This window comes from Ornithorhynchus anatinus, chromosome 18 (genome assembly GCF_004115215.2).
Source record: "Ornithorhynchus anatinus isolate Pmale09 chromosome 18, mOrnAna1.pri.v4, whole genome shotgun sequence".
NCBI lineage: Eukaryota > Metazoa > Chordata > Mammalia > Monotremata > Ornithorhynchidae > Ornithorhynchus > Ornithorhynchus anatinus.
Genome location: NC_041745.1, coordinates 35,596,234 through 35,623,929, shown reverse-complemented (window position 1 = coordinate 35,623,929; position 27,696 = coordinate 35,596,234). Strand labels below are relative to the sequence as shown.

Genomic DNA, 27,696 nt, shown 5'->3' with positions numbered 1-27,696 from the left:
GCTGGTAGGAATCGAGGGTGAAATGGGGTGTAAAAGTCAATCTGGTCATTCCCATCTGGCCGGGGTGTTGCTGGGGCTCCCGCCATCTGCCCTGGGACATGGTGTGAACGACCCCCCCACCCAGAGGTTTCTGTCCCTAAAGGGCCGTAGCTGCCGTCGTATAGCCAAGCTCCAGCTCCACCCGTACAGCACTTCTCGAGCTCTGAAGCCTCACGGCGTAGATGAGCGAAGCAGGGGCTGGTGGAAAGCGTCAGGCGGCAGGGCGTTAGAAACTACAGCACTGTCCAATACTACGCAGGATTAGATATAGGTCAGTAGTCTGCCTGGATGCATATTTGTATCTTTCAACAGGGCAGGAGCATGCAAAACCATAATGCTGCTTGTGCTGGCTTCCCAAGCGAAACGGGGCGCGAAGTGCCTCAGTGACAGGACTCAGGGGCTAGAGATGCCTCAGTGACAAGACTCAGCCACCTGCTTTTATTATGATCTGCAGACTCTGTGGATTTTCCACTAGATGCCCCTCTGGGGGAGGTGCTGACCCAGAGACCCTCCCAAGGAAGAAGGAAAGGGAGTCTTTGGCTTCCCTCTTGAGCTAACTCCAAGCTCTAGGGAAGATGTCGGTCACCAGCCACTGGGCTGAAGCCCCCCGCACTGAGTTTTGCGGCGGGACTAGATCACCGCCAGGGAGATAGGGAACATTCTTCCGACCACGCCAGCCTATTTGGGCGTTGCCGGAAATAGCTGCTTGTGCGTATGCACGCGGCGTCGGGCTTTTCCTTCATCTCCTGCTCTGTGAGGATTCAGCCTCCACAGTGGAAGAGAACCAGGTGGTCTTCACAAAGAGAAGAGCCCACAAAGGCCCACAGAGAGGGCCTTGGTGGCTCTTTTTGTGATAGCGACTCCCCCGTCCCTCCCCGGGGCCAGCGATTCAACCCTTGTCAGACGTGAAGGGCCTCACCCTGAATCCCCAGTCCTCGAACGGGCCCGACAGTCGGCCCTCTACTCCCAACCGAATGGAGACATTCCCAATATGCTCTAGTGAATTACCATTATCGTGATCCCCTGGGCGGGTGGGTTAAAGCAACAGTCTTGGTTTTATACTAAGGAAGAAGAGAGAGGGGCCGGGACATCCATTTCAGGAGATTGAGGTGGCTCTGCGGAGGGGCTGGCGGGCTATTTTCAGCCGAATCATCACCAGAGGCGAGATCGCTTGACTGTCCCTTGAAGCGGTCTCGCTGAAAAGATGGCTCTGAAAATCTGCTCTCCCCAGCCCCTGCCCTCCAGATCCAATTTCTTATGTCCTCATGAAAAGTCCTAGCAAGGGCAGACCCTGTCGCGCTGCACGCTTTTCTCCGTAATTACATTTTCTAAAGTCTTCAGAAACGGGGAGCTGGGCCTGGGATGCTGCCAGCCACGCAGATGCAATCCCTTATTTGAATGCGAGTTCCAGAAGCTCGGGTAACTTCTAAGTGCTCCCCCAGCCAGGTGCATTCTAGGCTGCCTCGTCGGGCAGGGGAGGAAGGTCCGGCCCCTCGGCTTCCTTCCCTCCTAGCCCCCTCACAAACTCAAGTCCACGATGATATGCTCGAATATCTGCGTGTTCCCTTTGAAACTGGACGCGAAGAAGAAATCTCGCCGGTCGGTGGACACGGCGGTGAAGGAGCGAGGGGCCTGCACGTAGATCTCTTTAAACTTCTCAAATAGCTCTTTCTCGCCATCCCACTGGTAGATCTGGGAGAAGGTGTAGTCACTCCCCAGGGCGAGGTAGTGATGATTCTTAAAGGAAAAGGGCTGCAGGATCATAGCGCCCCGAGACGGGAGGGCCTGGATCTCCGTAAACTGCTTGCTGTCCCACTTCATGATCCTGGAGTCCCCGATGAAGCGGGTCAGGGACAGGTAGAGGCTGTCCTGCACCCGGAAGCTCTTCACCGCCAGCACGTCCTCCATGCTGGGGATGTCTCCGTGAGGGACGAACTTCTTGGAGCTTTTATTCCACTGCAGGATGATGGGGACCTGGGAGCGGCTCGACAGGATCAAGTGAGACTTCCCGTCGATGTCGACGAACTCCGCGTCGGTGTCCCGGAACCACTCGTGCAGGGACTGGTACGAGTAGAAGCCTTTGCTGTTCCACTTGTACACCGTGGACAGGCCGGCCTTGGAGCTGTCGGCGATGACGAAGAAGCGCTCGTCGTCGATCTGGAACAGCTCGATGTCGTTCGGCTTCGAGATCCGCGACACCTCGATGTCCTGGAACTTGACGAACTTGGTCCAGCTCTCGTCGTACTTGTAGATGTGGGAGCCCCCGAACAGCTGGGCCACCACCACGAAGACCTGGTCCTCGATCAGGATGGCCTTGCAGCCCACAATGGACTGGCCTGCTCTCCAAACCAAGGGGAAGGAGGTCAGTGTGTGGCAGACTGGCGCCAGGCCCCGAGGGGTACAGGTACGCGGAATGTGGGCCGGGGACCGCCGGGGACCACGGAGCTCTGGGGGGCATCATACGGGGGGCGGCGCTTGTGTCCCCACATTAACCTGAAATGAACTAAATTCATTTCATTGAGGAAGTTAACCTGGTAAACCTGGGCGGGGGGTGGGGAAACTCTTTAAATCTATCAATGGTATTTACTGAGCACTTCTTGAGTGCCTTCTCTAGCCTGTAAGCTCACTGTGGGCAGGGAATGTGTCTCTATTTATTGTTATATTATACTCTCTCAAGGGTTTAGTACAGCTCTCTGCATACAGTAAGGGCTCAACAAATACGTTTGACTGACAAAGACTGTATGCAGACCACTGTGCTAAACACTTTGGAGAGCATAATACAATAGATTTGACAGCATGTTCTTTTCCTTCAATTGAATCATCCTGAGAATTCAATTGGAAACAGATCCTTTCCCCCCTTGGATCCCTGAGATCATTTTGTCAAGTTCCAGAATGTTTAACATTGAAATCTTTTCCTTTTTTTTTAGATGCTAAGAAAATGGGCATGGCCTGGCAGTCAGAAGGATTTGGGTTTCAACCCCGGCTCTCCCACTTATCTGCCGTGTGACTTCGAGCAAGCCACTTCACTTCTCTGTGCCTCAGTTACCTCCTCTGTAAAATGGGGATTAAGACTGTAAACCCCATGTGGGACACGGACTGTGTCCAACCTATCTTATACCTCCCCCAGGGATTAGTAGTGTCTGGCATATAGTAAGCACTTTACAAATACCACTAAAAAAAAACAACAAAACTGCCACAGTTCTTGGAGCAGTTTGGGCTGGGGAGAGAAAATTTTTCTGTCAAGGCCTTTTAAAAGTCAGCTTGTCATATTTATATTAATGTCTGTCTCTCCCTGTAGAATGTAAGCTCCTTGTGGACAGGGAATATGTCTACCAACTCTGTTGGTTTGGACTCTCCCAAGCACTTAGTACAGTGCTCTGCACACAATAAGTGCTCAATAAATACCACTGATGATGACAATGATGAGTCCTCATATGAAGGCCAACACCCCTTCAACCTCAGCAAACAGCCTGCCCTGAGTCAGCGGAGCCCTGCAGCAACAAAGAGCCCGGCCTGGCTCAGCTGACTCCAGGGGAAGATTGCCCCAACTGTGAGCACCTCTCCCATCAACCACACTCTGGCGAGACCTGTTCCATTCAAACACCGACAGGCTCACGCGCCTCTCTGCAGTTATCTGCAGCTGGGGAAGCAAGAAGCAGTGTGGTCTACTGGAAAGGGCACGGGCCTGGCCGTCAGAGTTTCTAATCCTGGCTCTGTCACTTGCTTGCTGTGTGATCTTACCAAAGTCACCTAGCTTCTCTGTGCCTCAGTTTCCTCATCGGCAAAATGGGGATTCAATGCCTGTTCCCTCTCCTACTTTGACTGTGGGAAAGGAACTATGTCCAATTCCCACATACTGCACCTAGCACAGTGCTTGGCTCACAGTAACCACTTGACAAATACCATGATTATAATTGACGGGGCAAAAAATAGTCTATATGAACATTTTTAAATATAGGAGGAAAAAAAGGAATTGGGACAGAGGTAAATCGGTGGACTCAGAGAAAGCCCCAAGTGCCACCAGATACGCGGCAAGAGTAGAAAGAGCAGACTGGTGACTACAACAGGCAGACAACCCTGCAGGTTGGAGACAACGAGCATAATCTGAGTGGAATCTTAATCACTATGGCCCCTAGGAGGTTCTCTGGAAGCTCGACAGTCCCCGTCTGGCATTGAACCAAAGGACGAAGGGGCCGAGTTTGTGGGCATGTGGCCCTTATCTCCCGTCCCTACTTTGTGCATTGAAAAAATACATTTTTTTTTTGGTTTAAATTCTTCAACTCCCACCTGGCCCTCAGAGTGCTGACTGCATATTTGCAGAACCACCTAGCCATGATTTCCAGGAATGTCAGTTCAGCACAAAAAGGCCAGATGGTCTGACGATGAGTGGAGGTTTATTGGAAGTGACATCTCTGGAGCACCGGGGCTCGGGAACTTTCAATATTCGGAGATGAGGGTAATTATTGGCCCTTCTTCCTCGGGGGCGAAATGACACTTTCTGGGCGGCCCGGTGTCCCGGAACCTGTGCAGAAGCTGGTTTGTTCCCGGGAAATTCCTAGGGGGTCTCCCATCTCGAAATGCCACTGAGATGGGAGTTGGAAGCTGCAGCTGCAGAGCGCTAATAAACCCATCAAGGCAGACTGCCACCCGGTGTCCCACGGTAAGATGCTTAGGGAGGCGTGTCGCTCGTTCAGGGCCCGAGAGTGATATTGGGTGCTGTGCAGCGGGTGGGTGATTTGGGGGGAGGGCTGGGGAAAACTGGTCTCCCCCTCTGCTCCCTTGTGTGAAGGGGAAGCACAGCTGAATGCATATAGAGGGGCGCCGCTTAGATGATTCTGCTAATTTGCTCTGGGAACCTGGGCAAAGCACCTGACTTTACTGTGCTGCTTTAGTCTTCTCGGTGTGAGCTTCAGTCCTGACTCACCTCTCTCCGGGAAAGAAGAACTGGAGGGAGGACAAAACAGGGGGCCTTCACCACCAACCACATCCCCGCGGTCAGTACCCTGCCTCGGACGCACTGCGGGCACAGACTAAAGCAGAGGCCCGGGCTGTCCTGCCCCCGTTTCCCCACAGGAAATCACTGATGGCCTGTGTCCAGAGTGTAAGCCTGTGTCCTCTAGACGGTAAGCCCGTTGTGGGCAGGGAATGTGTCTGTTGTTGAATTGTACTCTCCCAATCGCTTAGTACAGCGCTCTGCACACAGTAAGCACTCAATAAATACGATTAGCTGATTGACTGTATCCAGAGTGCTTCTGAGGTGAGTGCTTCTGGAAATACAGCCTGTCTCCTGGACAGAGATGCTACCGTCCCAGCCTCTGGAATTGATGTCTCCCTCGTTCCCCCGCCATTCCCTCTCTCCCTCAGACTTTAAGCTTGTTGTGGGCACGGAATGTGTCTACCGACTCTGTTATATTGTTATATTGCACTCTCCAAAGTGCTTAGTACAATGCTCTGCACACAATAAGCACTCAATAAATATATCACTGATTGATGATTGATTGATTGATTGATTGATCCCCAAACTGCTCCAGAAACATCTCTGAGATCCCATGAGAATTAAGGGGAATCAAAAGAACTGCAGATACTGCCGAGAGTGCCGGACTACATTTCCTAATCAACTTGTTGTCTTCCCTCTGAATGTACCCCATTCCCAGTGGGGTCTGGAGCATCCTATTTGGAGTGAAGATTTCTCAACGGGAGGGTTTATACATCCCCAGGAGTCTAGTACAGAGTTGCAAACACATCAGATGTTCAAAAAATGTTGCTGATACTGATGATTGATAGTATCTGGAGGATACTGAAATTAGGACTTTATCTTCTAATATAATGTTAAGCACTTACCATGTGTCAGGTGCTGTACTAAGCACTGGGGTGGATACAAGCAATTCGGGTTGGACACAGTCCCTGTCCCACGTGGGGCTCACAGTCTCAATCCCCATTTTACAGATGAGGGAACTGAGACACAGAGAAGTTAAGTGACTCGCCCAATATCACAGAGCAGACAAGTGGCAGAGCTGGGACTGGAACACATGACCTTCTGCCTCCCGGGCCCATGCTCTATCCACTACCCCATGCTCTAGCAGTAATACTACTGGCTGGAGAACTAGCAGTTGTAGTAATAGAAGGTGTGATACATTGTACTAAGAGCTTGGGAAGTATTAAACACGGAGGTGGCATACTCCCTGCTGACAAGGAGTTTATACTTTCATGGTAGAAAGACATAAAAACATTTAGAATTAGAGCAATAAAAGTAAGGAATTGAATCAACAAATAAAACATATATAAAAAGTGCTCAGGATGGGTATAAAGAAGTTCATAATTGCTGGCGATTATAGAGGCGATTACTGCAGGTGGATTTGAATGATTTGGGAGGCCAGGAACTAATCAGAGAAGGTTTGCTAGAGGAGGTGGGATCTTCAGAGGGCACTGACTGTGGGGTGAGCTGTGGTCAATCAGATTTGGGAAAGAAGCGAATTCCAGGACAGGGGAACAGTGTGAGCGAGGGGACAAAGCTGGGAAGGGAATCTTGTGATTCATCCTCCTTAAATTGGGTTGGTGGTAGATATCCTGAAGGGATATTTACAAATTTTACCAACTCTTCCAAAAGCTTGTTCAAGTCAGATATACTAAATGCTTTCTGGTTTAAATTACTTGGGAATGGGGGCTTAATATGTTTAAATCAGATTGTCTGGAAGTCGTCTTTTGTCATCAAGCATCAGCCCAGGGCTCACAACTCCTGGATAAAGGGACCACAGGATACAGATTGCCTCTAGATAGCATTTTCTGCATTCTTCATGACACATTTTCTCCCAGGTGTCAGAAAGCAGGGAGACTCACCACACTTAGCTGCCCCCAAGGAGACTTCCTCCTCTGAATCAACAGCCTATATTTAAAAGGGAACATAAATCTGAAGAACCAGGCTCTAATATCAGTTCCACCATTTGCTTGCTTTGTGATCTTCGGCAAGTCACCTGACTTCTCTATGCTTCAGCTTACTCACTTAAAAATGGAGATTACATACTTGCTCTCCCACCCTCTTAGACTGTTAGACTGTGAACCCCACGTGGATCAGATCAGACATCTGATTAGTGTGTACCCCAGTGCTTAGCATAGTTCTTAAGCACTTAGAAAGTGCTCAGGAGGCACTACAAATTATCATCATCATCATCACCATCATCATCAATAGAGCCACAAACCTACCTGTAATGTTGTCATAGCTCCTGAAATTCATTTCAATGTGATCCCACTCTAATACCATGCAGTTCTCCATGCTAGGCTGGGCAATTGCCACGTAGACATCGTTCTTTGTGTTGAATGTATCCACAGAAACCGACTGGTAGGGTAAAATCTGATGAACAACAAAATCTAGAAACAGACATTTTAAAGACAGTGACCAAAATCGATCCCCTAGAATGACCGTCAAACTGATATTCTGCAACCCAGTCTATCATCAGTACTCTAGAAGGGGAGGGGAAAGGAAGGGCAAGATGTTTGGTATTCCTAAAAATCACAGTGGGATATTTCAGTATGGGGGATCCTGACAAGACAATGGTTGGTATAGGATTTGCAGCTCAAATTCACTACGGACTGCGAGTGAATGAGAAGTCTGCAGTGAAAGGGGAAGGAAGAAAAGGGCCATTTCATTGGAAATCACATATAAAATGAAGGAATCTCAAATCTTTTGAAGAAATTGGAAACAACCACTTTGAATCTAGTGGAGGGGCCTGAAACATCAAGAATCGAATCAAGGACTCTGTGCTATCCCTAGGTAACTGAAAAATCTGCTACTACACCCATATCTCTCAAAAAGGAATTTAAAATACCCTACAGACTCCAAGTGCAATCTGTTATTTACTCAACTCAATTTGCTGTGAAATTTAAATGGAAGCAAAGAGTACAAACACTCTTCAATGGCAATGGCACCTCCCTTCCCAAACCTTCCTCCTCCCCACACCTCCCCCCTTCTTCCAGACGAGACTTTGGGCTAATTAATTAAATCCAGAATGGAAAGAACACAAAAAGGGAGGATGGTGGATTTAGATGGAGAAGATTCTATCACAGAGGTATTTTTGGTAGCCACATGGAATCATTTTCTTCTTATCATTCTACCAAGTTTCAGTGCATACTAGTGAACTTCAGTGGTTTTTAACTGAGTTCCTCCTCAGAGTAGCCTTTTGTTTATGTCTCCTCTCATAGACAGTTCCTTGAAGTCAGGGATCACGTCTTCTAACTCCATGGTACACCTCCAAGCACTTAGTACAGTGCTCTGCACCCAGTAGATGCTCAATAAATACTACAGATTATTACATATCTATAACTATTGCACACACACATAATAATAATGATGGCATTTGTTAAGCGCTTACTATGTGCCAAGCACTGTTCTAAGCACTGGGGGTGGGATACAAGGTCATCAGGTTGTCCCACGTAGGGCTCATGGTCTTAAACCCCATTTTACAGATGAGGCAACTGAGGCCCAGAGAAGTTAAGTGACTTGCCCAAAGTCACACAGCTGACAAGTGGTGGAATTGGGATTAGAGCCCATGACCTCTGACTATCAAGCCCGGGCTCTTTCCACTGAGCTACTCTGCTTCTACACACACACACACACACACACACACTTACACACTTCCATATGATGTTATCTTTCAACCAATCAATGAGTGGTATTAATTGAGTGCTTACTGTATGCTGAGCACCAAACTAAGCACTTGGGAGAGTACTATGCGATAGCGTTGATAGACGTTTCCTGCCCACACCGAACTTCCTAGCAAGTCTTTGCCTCAACTGCCCAGGTATTGGGAGACTCTTCAACAGGACCCAGTCTTAAGTGGTGGCCTCTTGGCCTTGTGCATTCTGGATTTGGAAGAACAGGAGAAAGAATGAAATGTTCTGTTCTCTGGTATTTGTTGGGACTGCAAAGTGATTCGGATTGGGACCCTTCCAAGATAAATGTGCATGTGCAGTCCAAGCAGCTTACAGGCCAAAAGCCCTTGAAGAATTGTTCATCTCAGGCAGGACTTAGATCATGTATGCTGGGACAACAAGGAGGAGCAAGTGCCAAGATCCACATAAGTCGAAACAAGGAACCTAGTCGCGGTAGAGAAGAGGGTCATGGGAGTTCAAAAGGAGAATGATGGGGAAGCCCCAACATGGTAACTGACGACTAAATCCCGCAGGTCCCTAGGACAACCATTCAGCCTTTCCCAGGCCCCAGAACAGCACGTGCTAGACAGTAAGTGCTTAATAAATACAATTACTACTAGTATTCTAGTACTGCTATTACTAGTCGAAGTAATAAAAGCATAAAGGAGAAACATGAGAAGCAGTGTGGCACAGTGGACAGGGCCCGGGTCTGGGAGTCAGAGCAGCGTGGCTCAGTGGAAAGAGCACGGGCTTTGGAGTCAGAGGTCATGGGTTCGAATCCCTGCTCGGCCACTTGTCAGCTGTGTGACTTTGGGCAAGTCACTTAACTTCTCGGTGCCTCAGTTACCTCATCTGTAAAATGGGGATTAAGATTGTGAGCCCCAAGTGGGACAACCTGATTCCCCTGTGTCTACCCCAGCGCTTAGAACAGTGCTCGGCACATAGTAAGCGCTTAACAAATACCAACATTATTATTATTATTATTGTCATGGGTTCTAATCCCAGCTCCGCCACTTTTCATTCACTCATTCAGTCGTATTTATTCAGCGCTTACTGTGTCCAGAGCACTGTACTAAGCTCTTGGAAAGTATAATTCGGCAACAGAGAGAGACAATCCCTACCCAACATCGGTCTACTGTGTGACCTGAGGCAAGTCACTTCTCTGGGTCTCGGATATCTCATCTGTAAAAATAGGGATTGAGACCTTGAGCCCCACGTGGGACAAGGACTGTGTCCAATCCGATTTGCTTGTATTCACCCCAGCACTTAGTACAGTGCCTGGCGCATAGTAAGCGCTTAACAAACATCATAATTATTATTACCACTACTTCCTCTACTAAGATGGCCTTAGAGTCGGGAGGAAGCTGATGATAGAACCACGACTGGATGGAAGGGGGCAACTGAGTGTGGTGAGCTGTGATGGGGAGCTAAGGATAACATGAGCCGGGACTCGTGACCGGGGAAAGAATTAAGATGGGGTTCTTAGGGTCGACACGCTGTGCAGGCAACACCAGGGACAACCATCAGAACTTTCGCGACTGGGCTTTGCTCCTGCTCAGTGAACTAGTACAAATCAACCTCTCAAACTGGGTTCAGCCTTGCTAAACTGGTCTTGAGGTACCACAGAAGGGCATGAACAAGAACAGGATGATGCTGAGACCTTTCCTCTATTTGGAAAAGGAGGGGAAAACTGGAATGAATGTCTTGTTTAGAGCTGGGGTTCGTTGTTTTTACGAGATGTTCTTCCCCTTGACACTGTTTAGTGCCATTGTTCTTGTCTGTCCGTCTCCCCCGATTAGACTGTAAGCCCGTCAAACGGCAGGGACTGTCTCTATCTGTTGCCGACTTGTTCATCCCAAGCGCTTAGTACAGTGCTCTGCACATAGTAAGCGCTCAATAAATACTATTGAATGAATATTGAATGAAAGGTACAGCTGGATTCTTAAATTACTTCTGAGATGGCTTGAGAATTCCAGGACCATTTCATAACTAATATGCTAGTCTCCAAAGACAAGTCTTGCACATAATTAATTTTTTTCCAAGTTCACATTTTGATCCGATGAGAAGCAGCATGGAAAGAGCTCAGGCCTGGGAGTCAGGGGACCTGGGTTCTAGTACCAGCTCCGCCACATATCTGCTGTGTGACCTTGGGCAAATCACCTCACTTTTCTGTGCCTCAGTTACCTTATCTGTAAAATAGAGATGAAATCCTCCTCCCTCTGACTTAGATTGTGAGTCCCATGTTGGCAGGGACTTGTCCCACCTGATTAATCTTCTATCTACCCCAGCTCTCAGAACAGTGCTTGACACATAGTCGATGCTTAACAAATCCCATTAACAACAAAACAAGACAAAAAACCCTGAACACTTTAACTCTCACCTCCATCCACATGCAATTCAAGCTGGCTGAGAAAATCTTAGATTTTAGAAAAAGGCTAAGAACGCTCAGCTGCCAAAAATAAGGAGAGAGTGCAGTGAAATCTAAACGAAAACAAAATATACAACCCCAGCCCCACAGTGGTCCAACCATTTAAATGGTCTAAAGATCCACCAGCCTGAAAAGATTCAGATTCTCAGCTCTACCCTGTACCAATTCTACTAGGCCCTGGGGTTAATGGGAAAGGAGGAGGTTTCACATATCTGATCTGTTTTGTTATCTGGCAATTGCAGAGTCTGTTAGGGTTGCAAATGTGAGTGCAATTCTTAAGGGGGGCATAAATAAAGGAAGAAAGAAAAGGGGTGAGGGGAGAATAGGGAAGAGGGAGAAGACTGGAAACATTGAAATAAATCCCTCTTTAGTAATTACACTGCCCTTTGCATGAACACACTTATTCTCAGATTGCCTCAAAGAATGTGGCCATTGGCAAGGTGGCAATTTACTAATTCTTTTATCTGGAGTAAAGTATTCAAAGAGTTCTCTGGAGTCTGACCTGCCACTTCTATTCACATTGGATTAAGTTAATGATGTCAGTGAAGACTGTTTCAATTCAACCCTTACTCCTGCTGGACTCAACAGAATGGACAGTGCCTCCTGGTAGTTCTTTTCCAAAATAAATTATACAAGACGTTAATCCCTCAGAGAGAGAGAAATGGCACCTTTGCCTCTGGATTCTTTCTGCATTTTATCAGTTCTGGGCCCTCAGAAAACAATTAGGATTGAAATTTCATTCCCTCAGAGGGGGTGAATTCTCCTCCTTTCCAGGGATGTGGATTACTTTCAGCAACCTAAAATTAGACCTGAAGTTGGGGTTAAGAAAGGAAGGCGGGGATGGTTAATGGGAACAGATGAAACCTGAACAGAATGACTTTGTAACATAGTATTGATTATGTCTTCAGGCTAGAGGACAGAAAGTGTAGAACTGCATCTCTTCTCCCTAGTCTAGCAGCCGAGGAGAGCGAAGACCCCTAGAAAAATTCTATCATCGTTCCTTATGAGGAGCAAAACAGTTTACTGGGGAAAAGTTACGCCCCTCTCCCGACACTTACAAAGGTGGTCAGGATACTAACGGGTCTCTTTTCGCCCTTCCTGGCATCCCTCTCATACATTTTCCTCCTCGAGCCATTAATTTTAATAAAACACTACAGAGGCGAAGGCATGGCTGGTTCCAAGGACTCGGTTCCATTAACTTCTTATTTCTTGTCCTCTCCCTGACACAGGGCTGTCTTTATGGCTGTGGGCTCCCGTGACAGGAGAAATTGTGAAGGTTAATGGGTTTATAATGGAGAAAGAAAAAAAACCCTCGATGAATCACTGTATTTCTCTATTACCAGGAAGTGCCATGCTGACCACTGTCATAATCCGAAGCACACCAATGGAACTGTTCCTTCCTTAACCAGAAAGAAGGGATTAGCTGTGGCTGGGAAGCCAGCAAAATCTCCCCCCATCTCCATATCTCCTTATCCTATTCCAGATTTAGGGGAAGTTTCAAATCGCTGACAGTCATTCCAAGCTGCATATAACTTCCCCAGGTATGGGCAACATGATAGTTTATCCTGGATAATTTCAAACAAGGTATTTTAACCCAATTAAGTACAGGCACCCCTAGCAAAATGCGACAGTTTTCTCTGGAACTCTGGTTTCCAGGCTGGACACAGACATAACTTGTGCAGAAACCTATAAATCTTTCTAGAATCCATTTTTTTCTGCTTTTGGTAGACTGACTTGAAAGGTAATCAGTGAGGTCAAATCTTTCCATCCAGTATGTCTGAATGGGAACCTCTCACTCCCTACCATTTTTCTGAAGACCTGGGTCCTCTGCTAAATGATCACACCTCAGCTTCTTTGTATAATATCAGTCTCAATACATATCTTTTTATTCATAGAAGCAATTTCATATGTCCCCCAGTCAGCACACTCTGCCTTCAGGATCTGCTGCGAAAGATGTGAAAACTTGGGTCCCTTTCAGCAAGAGCAAGTGAACTGTTGTTTACTCTTTTTGATTATTAGGTGAAATCTTTATCTTTACACTTTCTTTTCTAAGAACAAAAATATACGAATTGGAACCTCTGCCCAGGATTGAATTTTTAAAAACCAACAACAAAAACCTCCCCTGAAGATTTTCTATCCCCAGAGTAATTTGGGTTTTTTTGTGGTTGTTGTTGCCTCCTTTTGACAACAAACACCATGATCTGAGACCAATTTCCTAGTTATGTTTTCTTCCAAAAACTTCCCAACACTTGACTGCTTTTCAGAGCTGGCCCTGATTAGTAAAAAATTCATCCGGTGTTGGCTTCTTGAACGAGGGCTCTGCCAGGACAGTGTTTTTCAACTCTCTACACGCCGTTTTCCTGTGTAAGATCGATTGGTGTTGTTCTTGTAACATATCTGCAGAGCTTCGTCCCAAACTCCGGACAAGTCCCTAATGCAATCTGAGTCAGGTGATGAATAAACATTGCAGAATTTGAAAAGCCCACTCTTAGCCGGCGTTCCCTTCTCCACAAATGAAACTTTACCTGTGGGTTCTCCTCCACGCTTGCGGTTTCCATTTTAAAAATGACCCTGCCTTCCCAAAGGGAGCTGAAATGAATCATTTTTAACCCTGTGTGGCCCAATCCCCAGGTCAGGATGAGATGGAAAAAATGGAGTTAGACTAAGTGTTTGTCTTTATAGTGATCTTAGAAAGATACAGTCTGAATACCTGTAGTGGTGCATTCATAATCAAAACTTGTGACATCATTTAACTTCTTTTCCTGATATTCTGGTGGACCAATACACAGGACATCAGAAACAGTGGAATTTGTCATCTTTAACCACAAATACAGCCACTTGGCTTTGCAGTCACACTCAAACTTATTGCCCCTTAAATCTCTAAAAAACACATAGAAATAGACATTTTTTGAAATGGTTGGTAGTCAAACAAAACTGAAGACTTGTCAGCACCCTGTCACATTTAACTGAGCTATGATTCTAAACATTCTGAGCATTCAACATAAACTGCTGCACTCATTGCTTGGATTGTATTTAAGATTCTTCTGTGTTTGGCATTTCAGCTCTCTGGCAGGCAGCGGGCATTCGGGATTCAGCGCAAAATTTTCTCCCGTAACAGTTTGCAACCTCTCGCCAAATCCCATCAAAACAGACAGAGCCCCATGCAAAGAGGGTTTGCCTGGCCTAGGAACCTGCCTGACAAAGGTCCTCCTGCCCTAAAACAAGTCATTACAGAAAGATAAATTTCACAAGCCCAATTCGCGTGGGGAGAGTAGCACAACAGTGACAAACACCAGAAAATAAGTAATAGCTGACGAACCATGCATTATTGAGGGGAAGAGCAGCCAGGGAAGCCTAATTTAATGTAATCCCATTGAAAAGTCTGTTTGTAAATAGCAACCGCTAATTAGACACAACGTGCACTGTTTTTTATCCCCGATTCCGGCTCCAGCACAAAGAAGGGATGGGAAGCATGATTAACTGAGTCCCGATGTCAAGCAAATGTAACAAAGATGTTCATTACTTACAACTCAATCAGGGAATCTAAATCACTGAAGACATCTCTTGGCAAGGCTCTTATGTGGTTGTTTGCCAAAGAACTAGAAAAGGAAAGTTAGAGGGCTCAATTTCAACGTGGTCTTCACCTTGATCTTCCACTCAGTGTAAAGGCGCTTCAAAAACCCATGATTTAAAACAGGGCTCTTTGTCTTGGCCCTGAACGATTCCTGGCCTGGCCCAAGGTCCCTGGAATAAAAGACTGAGCACACTTTATGTATCTGTTAAGTACTTGTACTATTTGCCAGGCACTGTAATAAGCTCTGGGGTAGGTACAAGATAACCAGGTTAGACACAGTCCATGTTCCACATGGAGCTCATAGTCTTAAACCCCATTTTACAGGTAAATGAGGCACAGAGAAGTTAAGTGACTTGCTCAAGGTCACACAACAGACAGGTGACAGCTGGGATTAGAAGCCAGGTCCTCTGATTCAACTAGGCCATGTTGCTTCTCAGAGAGCAGAGGAAGGTTGGGCCTGTGGGTTTAAACTCATTTGTGACATAAGACCTATATGTCAAATGCTAAGAAATGGCAGTTTCATCAGCTGTGAACCAAAATTGCCCATCCATTCTTTGAGCAGATGGGAGGATATTTTTGAAATCTGGTCCTGCCTCTGGCCTGGAAGTGCCCTCCCTCCTCAAATCTGAAAGATCGTTACTTTCCCCCACACAAAGCCTTAGTGAAGGCACACTTTCTCCAGGAGGCCTTCCCTGACTAAACCCCCCTTTCCTCTTCTCCCACTCCCTTCTGTGTCTCCCTATTTCCCTTTGTTCTTTCCCACCTCCCAACCCCACATTTTTATGTTCATATCTGTAATTTATATTAATGGCCGTCTCGCCCCATCTAGACTGTAAACTCGTTGTAGGCGGGGGATGCCTCTGCTTATTGTTGTATCATACTCTCCCAAATGCTTATTACAGTGCCCTGCACACAGTAAGCACTCAATAAATATGATTGAATGAATGTATTAAAGTAAGTCTCAACTGTCTACTCCTATCAGACTGCATCCTGAAAAATGTGTCCAAAAAAAAATGATTCTCACAGCCTGCCATTTCTTAGCATTCCAAATATGAGGTGTCTGGGGACAAAATTTGGGGTGAAGTTATACCCACACTCTTTGTGATATGGATTTGGAAATATATCTGCAGCAGCATGGACTAGTGGAAACAGCACAGCACTGAGAGTCAGGAGATCTGGGTTCTAATCCCAGCTCTGCCACCTGCCTGCTGTGTGATCTTGAGCAAGTCAGTTAACTTGCCTATGTCTCAGTTTCTTCCTATGCACAATGGGGATCAAACGACTATTCTCCCTCTCCCTCAGACTGTGAACCCCATGTGGGATAGGGACTGTGTCCGATCTGATGTCTTGTATCTATACTAGCACTTAACATAGTGCTTTGCAAAATGCAGGTGTTTAGCAAATAACACAGTTATTTAACAAAGCCCTCACTGATCTCCTTTCTAGGCTCCCTCAATAATTTCACTTGAAAAAAATCTTTAATCACAGCATTTATCAGAATACAGTGTATAGCTCACTATTCATAAATTTAAGGTCTTGAGTTTTCAGAACCAAAATTCATAAAGAAACATGTTAAATGAATCCTTCTCATGGCTACAGAGGAAGGCTTGTAAACTCCCTGAGGGCAAGGATCATGTCTAGTGTACTCTGCTCTGCACAGAGTAATTGCTCCGTAGATACTCTGAATTGACTGGTTAAATTATGCTTTTGTCAAAAGCTGGTAGGTTAAGCAGCCTTGATCACCTGTGCTAGTGGAGGAGAGAAAATACATGATGAAGACAAAGCAGGGAAGGAAGACAGGCCACACTGTAAGAACCATTCCCCAAGCTGAGGACTAATCACCCTGTTCCTAAAGGGTAGGGGACCAATCAATCCATCAATGGCATTTAATGGCATTTATTGAGTGCTTACTACTTGTAAAGCACATATTCAAGAAACCACTTTGCTTTGGCAAAAAGCCACACTACTGAACTAAGGAGAAAGTTGCCGATAGAGGCTGGGTTTAGATGACCAAACCAATTGAAACACTACCCAGTGAATTTGGAGAGAGTAGAGTGCCACTCTGGTTTTGGGGAGCCAGACCGACCATCTACTTAAATTCATCAATTAATTCCTCAACTGGCTTCTTCAGCTTGGCTTTATATCTGCCCAGAAGGAGAATATGAATTCAGTTACTATTTAATTTACGCAAAAGACAACATTTTCTACCATTCAGGGGTTTAGGATACAGGGACGGGGTCTCTCAGAAACTGTTCTCACCCGTGAGCCATTTTTCTCTTAACTCCAAATCTTCATGAAAACCACAGAGGAGTCACCTATGGAACTGGGGATTCAATATGTATTCTCCCTCTACTTAGAATGTGAGCCCCAAGTGGGAGAGGCGCTGTATCTGGCCTGGTTAACTTTATCTAACCTAGTGCTTAGCAAAGTGCTTGACAGAGAGTACGCGCTTAACGAATACCATTTTAAAAGGGACAGATTTAATCAAAAGAATACAATTTTTTAATTGCAAAGAACTGCTGCACGGTGAGCTTGTCACTGAGTACTTTAGCTGCAGTACCGAAGGACTTCCGTATGAGATTTCTGCCTCAGCTGCCTCCGAAAGCCAGTGTAATATGCGTGAGTGAAGCCTGAACTTGTCAGTAAACAGGTACATTTTACAGGAGATTGCTTTGGCTTTTTAAGACAGTGCTGTCAATATACAGCACCCCAAAAAGCAGAACTGTGGCATCCCAAAAGAATGAATGTGCATATGTTCGGAACTTCCCAATCGCGTTGAAAGGCTTTGACACAATAACTCCCATTGAAACCACTATTTCCCATTGAAACAACAATCTTCACAGACCGATTTTGTGGATAACAGGCACCATCTGCCTTGCTTTCTTGAGCCCGAATAGACCACTTCAAGGAGATGAACTGCAGTGAATATCATTGGCTCCCAAATGGCCAACAGATTGACAACAAGGTTAGGAACACTTGGGTCATTAAGAATCAGGCAGGATCCACTCGGGTGCTTTTCTTGGGACTGAACCATCTGACTCAGCTCATAGGGATGCCCTAACTGTGTTTCCTCACCATTGGAGCTCACCCAGTCGGACAACCGGATTCTTTACCATTTCCTAGCACCTGACTTGGTTTCGTGACATTGCAAACTTGAGTGTATTTTACCCTACTGAATCACAGCTCCAATCCCTTAATTTCACTTAAGAACACCTGCTGGGAATTTAGTTTAAGACCACTTTAAAAGAAGAATAAATCCATTTTCACTTAAATTAAAGAAGCCATACAAATACACCTTTCGGGTGCTGCAACCAAGTCTGGTCCTACCGAAAAGAGAGAAAACCATCCAAACTTCCACTCCTATTACTCGATCCCGGTCTCTTGACTTCCCTGACTGTCTGAATTCCCATGTAGCCCTACCTGTGAGCCAGAGAGACGGTTGGCTGAGAGAGGGAGAGCAGGGATTGGAGCCCGGGGAAGAAATATTCACAAAGAAACATCGGGGAGTTAGCCTTGCCCGAGAATTCCAAAATGCCCTAAGAACTTACAGGTGTGTCAGGTCTCGAAGACCACGGAACGCATTTCTTGAAATGGTTTCAATTCTGTTTCCTTCGATAAATCTGAGAAGAAAAGCAACGGCATTAGCGTCATTCCCTCCTTCGAATATTTTCCCCATTGTTTCACTAACGTGTATCCAAACCAAATCTGAAATCATCTTTGAACAAAAAAGGGCTTTGGAGAGATGTCATCACAGTGGTGTGGATGTGGTGCCAGGGTCTCTGTTCATTCACCTGTTCCTTCAAGCAACACCATCTTTCAAGCTTACCACGTGGGCGAAGCCCTGGCCTGGACTCTCTGGGGAATTGCAAAGAAGAAAAACATGATCAGTCCCTGCCCTCAAAGAGCTTTCAATCTAGAGAAATCTGAAGAAGATCCAAATCACAGATCTGAAAAGTTCAAAATACAAGAGTATGAAAACTGCAAGTTACAGAGGTAGAGAGTACAGAGGGAGATAACTAGTAGCATTTATAGATTAGGGAGCCAAACAGGTGCTACAAATTAACTGGGAGTCCAGAGTGCAGTGTGAGTCTGGGGGGGGGGGTGTGTCTGTGTGTGTATGAGTTTCATTTCAGAAACAGAACGGAAACTTGTGTCATAGATGATAAAGTAAGGTTTCCTGGATATTTTTAGATACAGTCCTAATATGACAGGTGAGTTCCTACATTCATATGATCTCAAAGGTAAGAGCAGACAGCCTTCTGTATTTTGATATAAAGTTTTCCATGGGAAGGAGGGAGAGAAAAGCGTGGAGAGTTTTCGCTGTGGAAGCATGTGAGAGGCCAGTTACGGCCTGGGTTCAGTGCCAGCAGAATTGGGTCCATCACTTCAGAATATGCTTGGCCCAGCTGCCGGAACATCGGGGCAATCAGGATTTTCAAACAATCATGAAGAGAGGAACCAAATCTTTTGGTGAGAGGCAGCATGGCCTAGTTTGAAAGAGCACAAGACTGTTAGGCAGAGGACTAATCTCAGCTCTGCCAATTGCTTGCTGTGTGACCTTGGGCAAGTCATTTAACTTCCCTGTGCCTCAGTTCTCCTAGTCCTACTTAGACCATGAGCCCCATGAGGGAGTGGGACTGTGTTCAACCTAATTAAAGAGTTAACTTGTATCTACCCCAGCACTTAGAACAGTGGTTGACACATAGTAAGAGCTTAATAAATACCATAAAAAGTAATAAAAAATTAAAAAACAAGGGCTCTCTTTGGATCACCAGCCATTTGGTGTCACAATCAGCTAGCACTAAACAAGGGTCTAAAAGAATTGTGGTGTAATATTCACATTCATTTACTTCTGCAGTTTTGTACATGGGCGACTGCTGGGTCTTGGCAGGACGCTGCAAACAAAGTCTGCAGTTGGCCCTGCACCTGCTCTTCCAGCACCTCCATTTGCTGAATGCACGATTTTCTCCTTTGTAAAAATAAAGATTTCCTCTGCCACTTAAAAAGCATCCAAGGGCAAGAGAACCATGGTGTAGCAAAAAGACCACCTGCTTAAATCTGCTTTTCTCAGCATAGCATAGTGGAGAGGGCATCAAATTGGAGTAAGGAGGCCCAGCCTCTAGTCCCAGTTCTGCCACTGACCCTTTGTGAAACCATGGGCAAGTCTTTTAACATCCCTGGACCTGTTTCATTATTTGTCAAATATGGATAAGTCAAAAGGGTTTAAGTCAAATGGGGGTAAAAACCTCTATCTCTTAGAATGAATACTCTGTGGTAGAGGGTTGATTACCTATTACTTGCCTAAACTCTCGGCACAATGTTTTCACACATAGTAAGCACTTAAATAATCTTTTTGGGAGCTTACTGAGTACACAGCACTCTATTAAGTGCCTGGAGGAGTACAATAGAAAAGTTAGTAGACTCGATTCCTGCCCACAGCGTACTCATTATTATTCTAATAAACTCTGCTCTTGCCTTACTCTGCTCCCACCAGCAACTCAGGACCTGGGGAAGAACAGCTTTCCTATGACACTTCCTCCTGTTGTGGAGTAATACGACGGGGAAGAAGTCTACCTTGGAACTTGCCTCTCTTGGCATTTTGAAAACTAGAGGCTAGGCCAAAGTTGTAGCCAGGATGTGTTTAGAGTTCAAAAATAAAATTTCTGATAAGAAAGTAGGCAAGGTTTTCAAAATCTTTTGAATGTTATATTAAAAAAAAAAAACAACCTGATGAGAGGATGTGTGTTATTTAAGAGAGAGGAGGTTGAAAGAGTGTGAGAGGGAAAGGACAAGAAAGGGGAAAGAAGAGATAAGAAGATGACAGGGAAAGGATAGAGAAGCAGTGTTGTCTAGTGGATAGAGCACGGGCCTGGGAGTCAGAAGAACCTGGGTTCTAATTCCAGTTCCACCACTTGTCTGCTGTGTGAACTTTGGCAAGTCACTTCACTTCTCTGTGCCTCAGTTACAGACTGTGAGCCTAATGTGGGACAGGAACTGTGTCCAACCTGATCAACTTTTACCTACCCCAGTGCTTAGCAGAGTGTTAGGCACATAGTAAACATTTAGCAAACACCATAAAAAAAAGTGTGTAGTTGGGGAAGGGAAAAACTCGGAGAAGGGGGACAAAAGGAGGTGGAGACACGGTTCGGAGGCGGCAACCCTACCAGCAAGAAGTAAGTGGTGAATGACTGAAATTAAAACCAGGCCTTTTTTTTAATGGTATTTGTTAAGTGCTTACTATGTGCGAGGCACTGTATGTACTAAGCCCTGGGATAGATACAAGATACTCAGGTTGGATACAGTCCCTGTCCCACATGGGGGTCACAGTCTGATACCCCATTTTCCAGAGGAGGCCCAGAGAAGTGAAGTGACTTGCCCAAGGTCACAGAGCAGACAAGTGGTGGAACTGGAATTAGAACCCAGGTCCTCTGACTTCCAGGCCCGTGTTTTTTCCACCAGGCCATGCTGCTTCTCTATAGAGTGCTTGGACACGGAGTGCTTAACACAGGGCTCTGCACAAAGTAAGCACTCAATAAATACCACTGATTGACCGATTCAAGCCCCCAAAAGGGAGAACTGATGCAAGAGGCACCACTTCCTATACGGCCTTGGTCTCCGTTTCTGGCCAGCATCAGCGAATCTGAGGCTAGTTGCCGAGGCTTAAATATATCCATGCTGGGCTCCTATTCTGCTTACAGCATATTGACCCGAAAACTAAATGTTGATGCTGCATAATCATCTTCTTTGCTCCCTGTCCTCCCTCCCTGAAGCCCTCCTTCATCAATAATTAAGTGGGCACACGGAACCCCGAAGTATATTCAGGGATTTAATCAGCTCAGTTACCGTTCCCTTGCCCTGTTCTTGGTAAAGTCAGATTCTCTAAGAAAAAAAAAAATCTCTGCAATTCACCCAAACGTCTAGTTTGACCCACTGCCGATGAGCAGATGAGAGAACTTACAGGTATTCAAGGTGGAACAGGCCCGCGAAGGCATCATCTCGGATGACTGTAAAAGCATTGGAATTCAGCAAGCTGAAAGTGAAAAGCAAACATCGCAGCTGAACCAAGGACACTAAGCCTTCTGGCTCAGTTAATATCTAGTTTCTTTCTATAAGGTAGATAAAAAAAAAACCATAACCAGCGGCTTCAACTGGCATCATGGATTCACTCAAACTGACTCAAGAGGCTCCCAACTAAAGATGCTGGCATTTCTCCTAACCAGCCCAGTCATACATTGTGAATAGGACCTAATTCATGGGTCACAAGTGTTGGTATCTACTGCTTAATGATCAGCACTGTCATGCCTGACATTCTGAAGATTTGATCATCCTAGGAAGTTCCTAAAATCCCACCTGGAAACACCTTCAAGTGGTGAAAATCTTCAGTCTTCATTCTTTAGCCAAAGGTCAACCATTTTTAAAGGCAGATTCTGAAGTGGAACTGTGCAAGATGCCCCACTCAAATAATTCTGGAGAGCAGGGGCCCAAGAAATTGAAGCTTTATTCATGGTTTCAAAGTATTAGATAGCAAACGAGTACCACTGTTAACAAAATGTTCCGGTAAGGTTTAAGATTATGACTAACACACAGAGAGCTCATTCTTTCCTAGTGGAAGCATTGTGTGTCCTTTTTATGAATCGAGAAAAAAGGTCTACATGATCCAAATTAGCAACCAACCCTGACAACAAGGTGGTTAGAGTCGTGGAGCTGGGTTCTAATCCCGCATCTGCCACTTGCCCACTGTGAGACCTTGGGCAAATCACCTTAACTTCTCTGCCTCACCATCTATAAAAGAAGGATTCAATACCATTCTCCTCCCTTAGACTGTGAGCTCTGTGTCAGAACGGCACGGTGTCTGGCCTGATTATCTTGAATCTATCTCGGAGCGTGGCACAATGCTTGGCACATAATCAGTGCTTAACAAATGTCAAAATTATGATAAAATGATTAGGAATAGCAAGATCATGCTAGACATCAGAGCGCAGTGGCAAATACATAATAGTAGCTGCGGTATTAGTTAAGCGCTTACTATGTGCCAAGCACTGTACTAAGCTTGGGGATAGATACAAGGTAATGGGGTTGGACATAGTCCCTGTCCCACATTGGCTCAGTCTCAATTCCCATTTTACAGGTGAGGCAACTGTGGCACAGAGAAGTAAAGTGAATTGCCCAAGGTTTCACAGCAAACACGTGGCAGAGCCAGGATTAGAACCCAGGTCCTTCTGACTCCCAGACCTGTGCTCTATCAACCAGGCCATGCTGCTTCCCCTTGCTCACGAATTAATCCAAACGCTTTTTGAACCTACCGTCTGCCTTTATTCAAATTCTTGATATTTCACTGAAACAATCACTTTATATGTTATGGTATCTTTATTGCTTGTCTTCACTTAGCTCCTTTCTCTATTTTGAGTCACTGATTTCAAAACAGAAAATAATGCAAAGGATTGTGTTTTACTCAGATTGCAGAGTGAAGCGATTTTACTGGTTCCATAAAGAGAGCAGGGCACTGCTGGTCTAGGAGCTAGCTACGATCTCACTCTCATCATCAGCAAAAATGGTCCAGAGCTGCTCTTTCAGCCAACTCCAATTTTAAGGTCAAAAAACAAAAGTGAGTTATTTGGGGAATGAGTCTTCCTGAGCCAACCTCGACTCGACGCCCTAGCCACGATGCCGGTGGGTGCCAGAGGAGTTCGGTTCTGATGGCAGGAACCAAGCATTGGCAAGGAGGGCTGACACTGAAACTCCACTCAAAAGAATTTAGTTCCAAGCTCATTTGGAAAGGGCTTTGGGAAAGATGAAAAGAAAGACCAAAGAGATGCCTGGCACTCGTGGGAGAACACCTTGTCAAAACAGAATCGCAGAGCGTGTCCACGCCTCCGCTAATGGGGCCAGAGTATCAGAGCGTGACACCCCAATATGGAGGGGAATGGTTTTAGATAGACATTATGAGTTCTTGAAGGTGTCATACTTACAGGAGCTGCAGCGAAGGCAAATGGGAAAACATTCGGTCCTTGATTTCAGAAAATGTTCCGTTCACCAGGCTCCTAAAGAGTGGGGGAAAGAAGCTCAACAAAACTCAAGAACTATCAATCGATCAGTCCATCAATGGCATTTACTGAGTGCTTACTGTGTGCAGAACACTGTTCTAAGCGCTTGGGAAAGCACAGTACAACAGAGTCGGCGATACGATCTATAGGGGAAGACAGGAAAATTACAGATGGGGGAACTAGCGGAGTATAAGGATACGTATGTAAGTACAGTGGGGCTGGGGAAGTGGTATCAAAGAAGTAGACATGCTTGTCTCCGCTGTCGTGCTAGGAGGGATGCATGGGAGAAGCTGGGCAGTTGATTTCATTCCTCTTGAGCTCTGTTTCTGTCATCACCTGTGTCTTCTAGGGGAAAGTGAAAAGTGAGCAGTTATCCAGCCAACTGATCAATGATTAGGATTTATTGAACTGAGAACAGAACTAAGTTCCTGAGAGAGTATGGAAGGATTAGTATACATGATCCCTGATCTCAAGGAGTTACGATCTAGTGGGGTATAGACACACTAAAATATATTACAGACTGGAGGATGTAGACAGCCAATCGGGATCACTCAATCCCACAGCTCATCCTCTTTTTCTCTAAATAGCTCAGGGTCTGGGGGGGGGTGTCTTGAATTTTAGGGATATATGCCCCATCTACTTCATTTGGCCAGTGAAGACGCTGCCTCAAGTTGGGTAAACCGCCGGCAGACGCAAGGTCAGATTAAACAGTTCATTGAGGCAGAGTCCTGGAAAACAGAACCCGACAGTACAGAGAGGAGGGACAGAAGGCAGTGCAAACAGGTGGACGAAGCAACAGACTGGAAGCCAGGAGACTTTGACTCTGGTTCATTCACCACCCCAGAGTCGCTCTGGACCTCGGACTCCACATCTGTACATTAGACAGTTGTTTCCCCTTAAGGACACTCAGTCAGACATGATGTAATATGACAAGAGCAAGCAACACAACTTTCCCTGACCCCCACTCCTCCTCGTTTCCCTACTACTCTTCCTCATTTCCCTGTCCCACCCAACACCCTGGGCTTCCAAAGCAGTTTCCCAACATTCCCTGATCCAAGCGCCCTCCACACTGACTAGTACAACTGCTCCAACGTGACAGGGAGAAAAAGAGGCAGAGAGAAAGGAAGAAATAATCGGCCAGCCCACCATGCAGGCCCAAAGGGGAATGGGCATCACAACTGGAAAACTCCTGATCCTTTTTATTTATGGTATTTGCTATGTGCTTATGATATGCCAGGTGCTGTAATAAGCACTGGGGTAGATATCAAGCTAATCAGGTTGGACACAGTCCATGTCCCACATGGAGCTTAATCTTCATCCCCATTTTACAGATGAGGTAACTGAGGCACCGAGAAGTGAACTGACTTGGGTTCACTTTCCCGAGGTCATAGAACAGACAAGTGGCGGAGGCGGAATGAGAAACCGGGTCCTTTTGACTCGACTAGGCCATGGGAGTCTAACCACTCTAACCGCTAGCTCTAACCATTAGGCCATGCTGCTTCTCATGACCTTCTCACTCCTTGATCTCCAAGAATAACACCTGCACCTTTTAATAGCCTTGCTCCCCCAACATCCTAGAGTGTAAACTCATCGCGGGCAGGGAACAAGTCTATCAAATCTCTTATATTGTACTCTCCCAAGCACCCAGTACACAGTGCTCTGCACACAGTGAGCTCTCAGTAAAGACGACTGACTGACTGGTTGGAGGGTTGAGGAATCTCAGTCGAAATCCCCGTGCAATGCCTCATCTCCCAAGCACTTAGTAGGTGTCCTTACTACTCCTACTGGCATCCTGGACTGTGAACAAGTGAGTTATTGTAGCAGGAAGCAACACCGGCCTGAAGGGGAAAAAGAGAATTTCCAGTCAATACGAGAGCTAGTCAGGGATTCCAGCGGCTAGTTGAGTGGGTCCGCATATGCAATTTAGTGGGTTTCTAAGCAAAAGCGGGTTAAAGGTCCCAACAGTCCCCAGAGGACCCCTGGGGGGCTGGTGAAGTACTAGAAACCTCCCTGGCAGGAAATGGTCTTCTCATCCTCCCTCCTCCCATCCTGTAGTCCTCCATGCACTCCAGCTGGCCATCCGTGACCCCGCATTTGTAACACATCTGCTTGGAGGCAGCTGCCACCCCAGGGTGCCATCAAGCCTGGGGCCCGATTTCCAGGGGAAAGGCGGGGAGTCGGGGCCGGAGAAATGCTGGATCAGATCCCCAAGCCACGATCGCATCCACGTTGCCACAGGTCCAGAAAGTTGTACGCATAAACACACACTCAGACTCAGGCTCTCGCGTACCACCCCAACCACACTCTCGTGACACACGTTCAATAGCACGGTTCAACCGCATACACGCTCATTCACGCTCAAACTCACGACCGCCCACCTACCGTTAAACTCATACTCACGCATTCACATCGTCATAAACTCAGTCACGCACACGAAGTCACACACCCACTCCCGTGACACAGACCCTACCCCGTTACATCCACTTACGCGAACTTAAACTCGAACAGTCTTACGCACTCGTGATCTTGCACTTCCACACGCACGGGCACCTCGATGTGATTCCTCCTCCCAGGTTGCTGCGGCTCCCAACCCCCATCTCTCTCCCTCCCACCCACACACACCCCTCATCCAACCACCACCACCCATATTCCATGCCCTCACCCTTCTGTCGCTCTCCCCCAGGAAAAGTAAAGACTCAAAGACATCCAGAGGGGTGGAAGGATGGGAGTGGGAGGAGGACGGGGCATCCCACAGCTTCCCAGGCGGAGGAAACTTCCAAAGAAGAGGAAGGGAGAAAAGATGAAGAAGAGAGGGGAGAAACCTTGGTGGGGGGGAGAAGGAGGGGGGGGAGGAAGCTCAAAGGGGAGGGTAGAGGAGGAAGAGAAGGAAGGTAAAAAGGAAAGGGGGGAGAGGTAAAGGAGGAGAGAGAGGAGGAAAGGAGGAGGAAGAGACAAGGTAGAGGAGGAGGAAGAGGATTAAGAGGAGGGGGAGGAGAAAAAGGCGCTTAGAACAGCGCTTCGCACACAGTAAGCGCTTAACAAATACCATCATTATTATTATGGGAGAAAGAGGGGGAGGAAGAGGAAAAGGAAGAGGAGAAAGGGTCGAGGTGGAGGAGGCAGAGAAGGACTAAGAGGGGGGAGATGGGGGAGGAAGAGAAAGATGAGATGGGAGGAGGAGAGGAGGGCTGGGGGATGGAGGGAGGGACTCACAGGGAGGTGATGTCTCCCGGGACGGTCCTGGGGACCCAGGCGGAGCCCACGCAGATGATGGAGTCCTTGGTGCAGCTGCATGTGGCGGGGCAGCGGCCCGGCCTCCTGAGCTGGGCGCGCTGCAGCAGGCACGAGGCCGCCAGCACCGCCAGCACCAGCGACCCCCCGCCCCGCAGCACACCCATCGCCGCCCCCCACCCCGCTAACGGGACCGCCAACGCCGCCGCCGCCGCCGCCGCCCGGGAGGAGGAGGAGCAGCAGCAGCAGCAGCAGCAGGAGGAAAGCGCGGTGTCTGGAGCAGGGTCGGCAGGCGAGCATGCTGCCCTCGACCCCCACCCCTGCGCTCCCCTCACCACCGGCGGGGGAGGGCGGGGGCCCGGGAAGGGGGTCTTCGCTGCAGCTGGGAGGCTGCTCCTCCTCTTTCGCTTGATGCCGCTCCTCCCCCTGCTGCTGCCGCTCCTCCCTCTGCTGCCGCTCCCGCTCCTCCTCTTTCTCTTGCTGCTGCTGCTCCTCCTCTTTCTCTTGCTGCTCCTCCTGCTGCTGCTGCTCCTCCTCTTTCTCTTGCTGCTGCTCCTCCTGCTGCTGCTGCTCCTCCTCTTTCTCTTGCCGCTCCTCCTGCTGCTCCTCCTCCTCCCCTTTCTCTTGCTGCTGCTCCTCCTCCCCCTGCTGCTCCTCCTCTTTCTCTTGCTGCTGCTCCTCCACCTCGTGCTGCTGCTCCTCCTCCTCCTGTTGCTGGTCCTCCTCCTGATGCT

The 27,696-nt window shown here is 47.0% G+C and overlaps 1 protein-coding gene across 1 annotated transcript; it reads right to left on the bottom strand.

Moving 5' to 3' along the window:
• Positions 1 to 454: 454 nt before the first annotated feature.
• LGI2 (leucine rich repeat LGI family member 2) lies at positions 455 to 27,129 on the bottom strand. The gene is made up of 8 exons (XM_029046453.1): positions 26,945 to 27,129; positions 23,657 to 23,728; positions 21,646 to 21,717; positions 18,236 to 18,307; positions 14,641 to 14,712; positions 13,824 to 13,993; positions 7,240 to 7,404; positions 455 to 2,375 (listed from the first exon to the last, which is right to left on the bottom strand). The coding sequence occupies exons 1-8, from the start codon at positions 27,127 to 27,129 to the stop codon at positions 1,558 to 1,560; spliced, it is 1,626 nt and encodes a 541-aa protein (XP_028902286.1). The 3' UTR covers positions 455 to 1,557.
• Between the last annotated feature and the right edge of the window lie 567 nt (positions 27,130 to 27,696).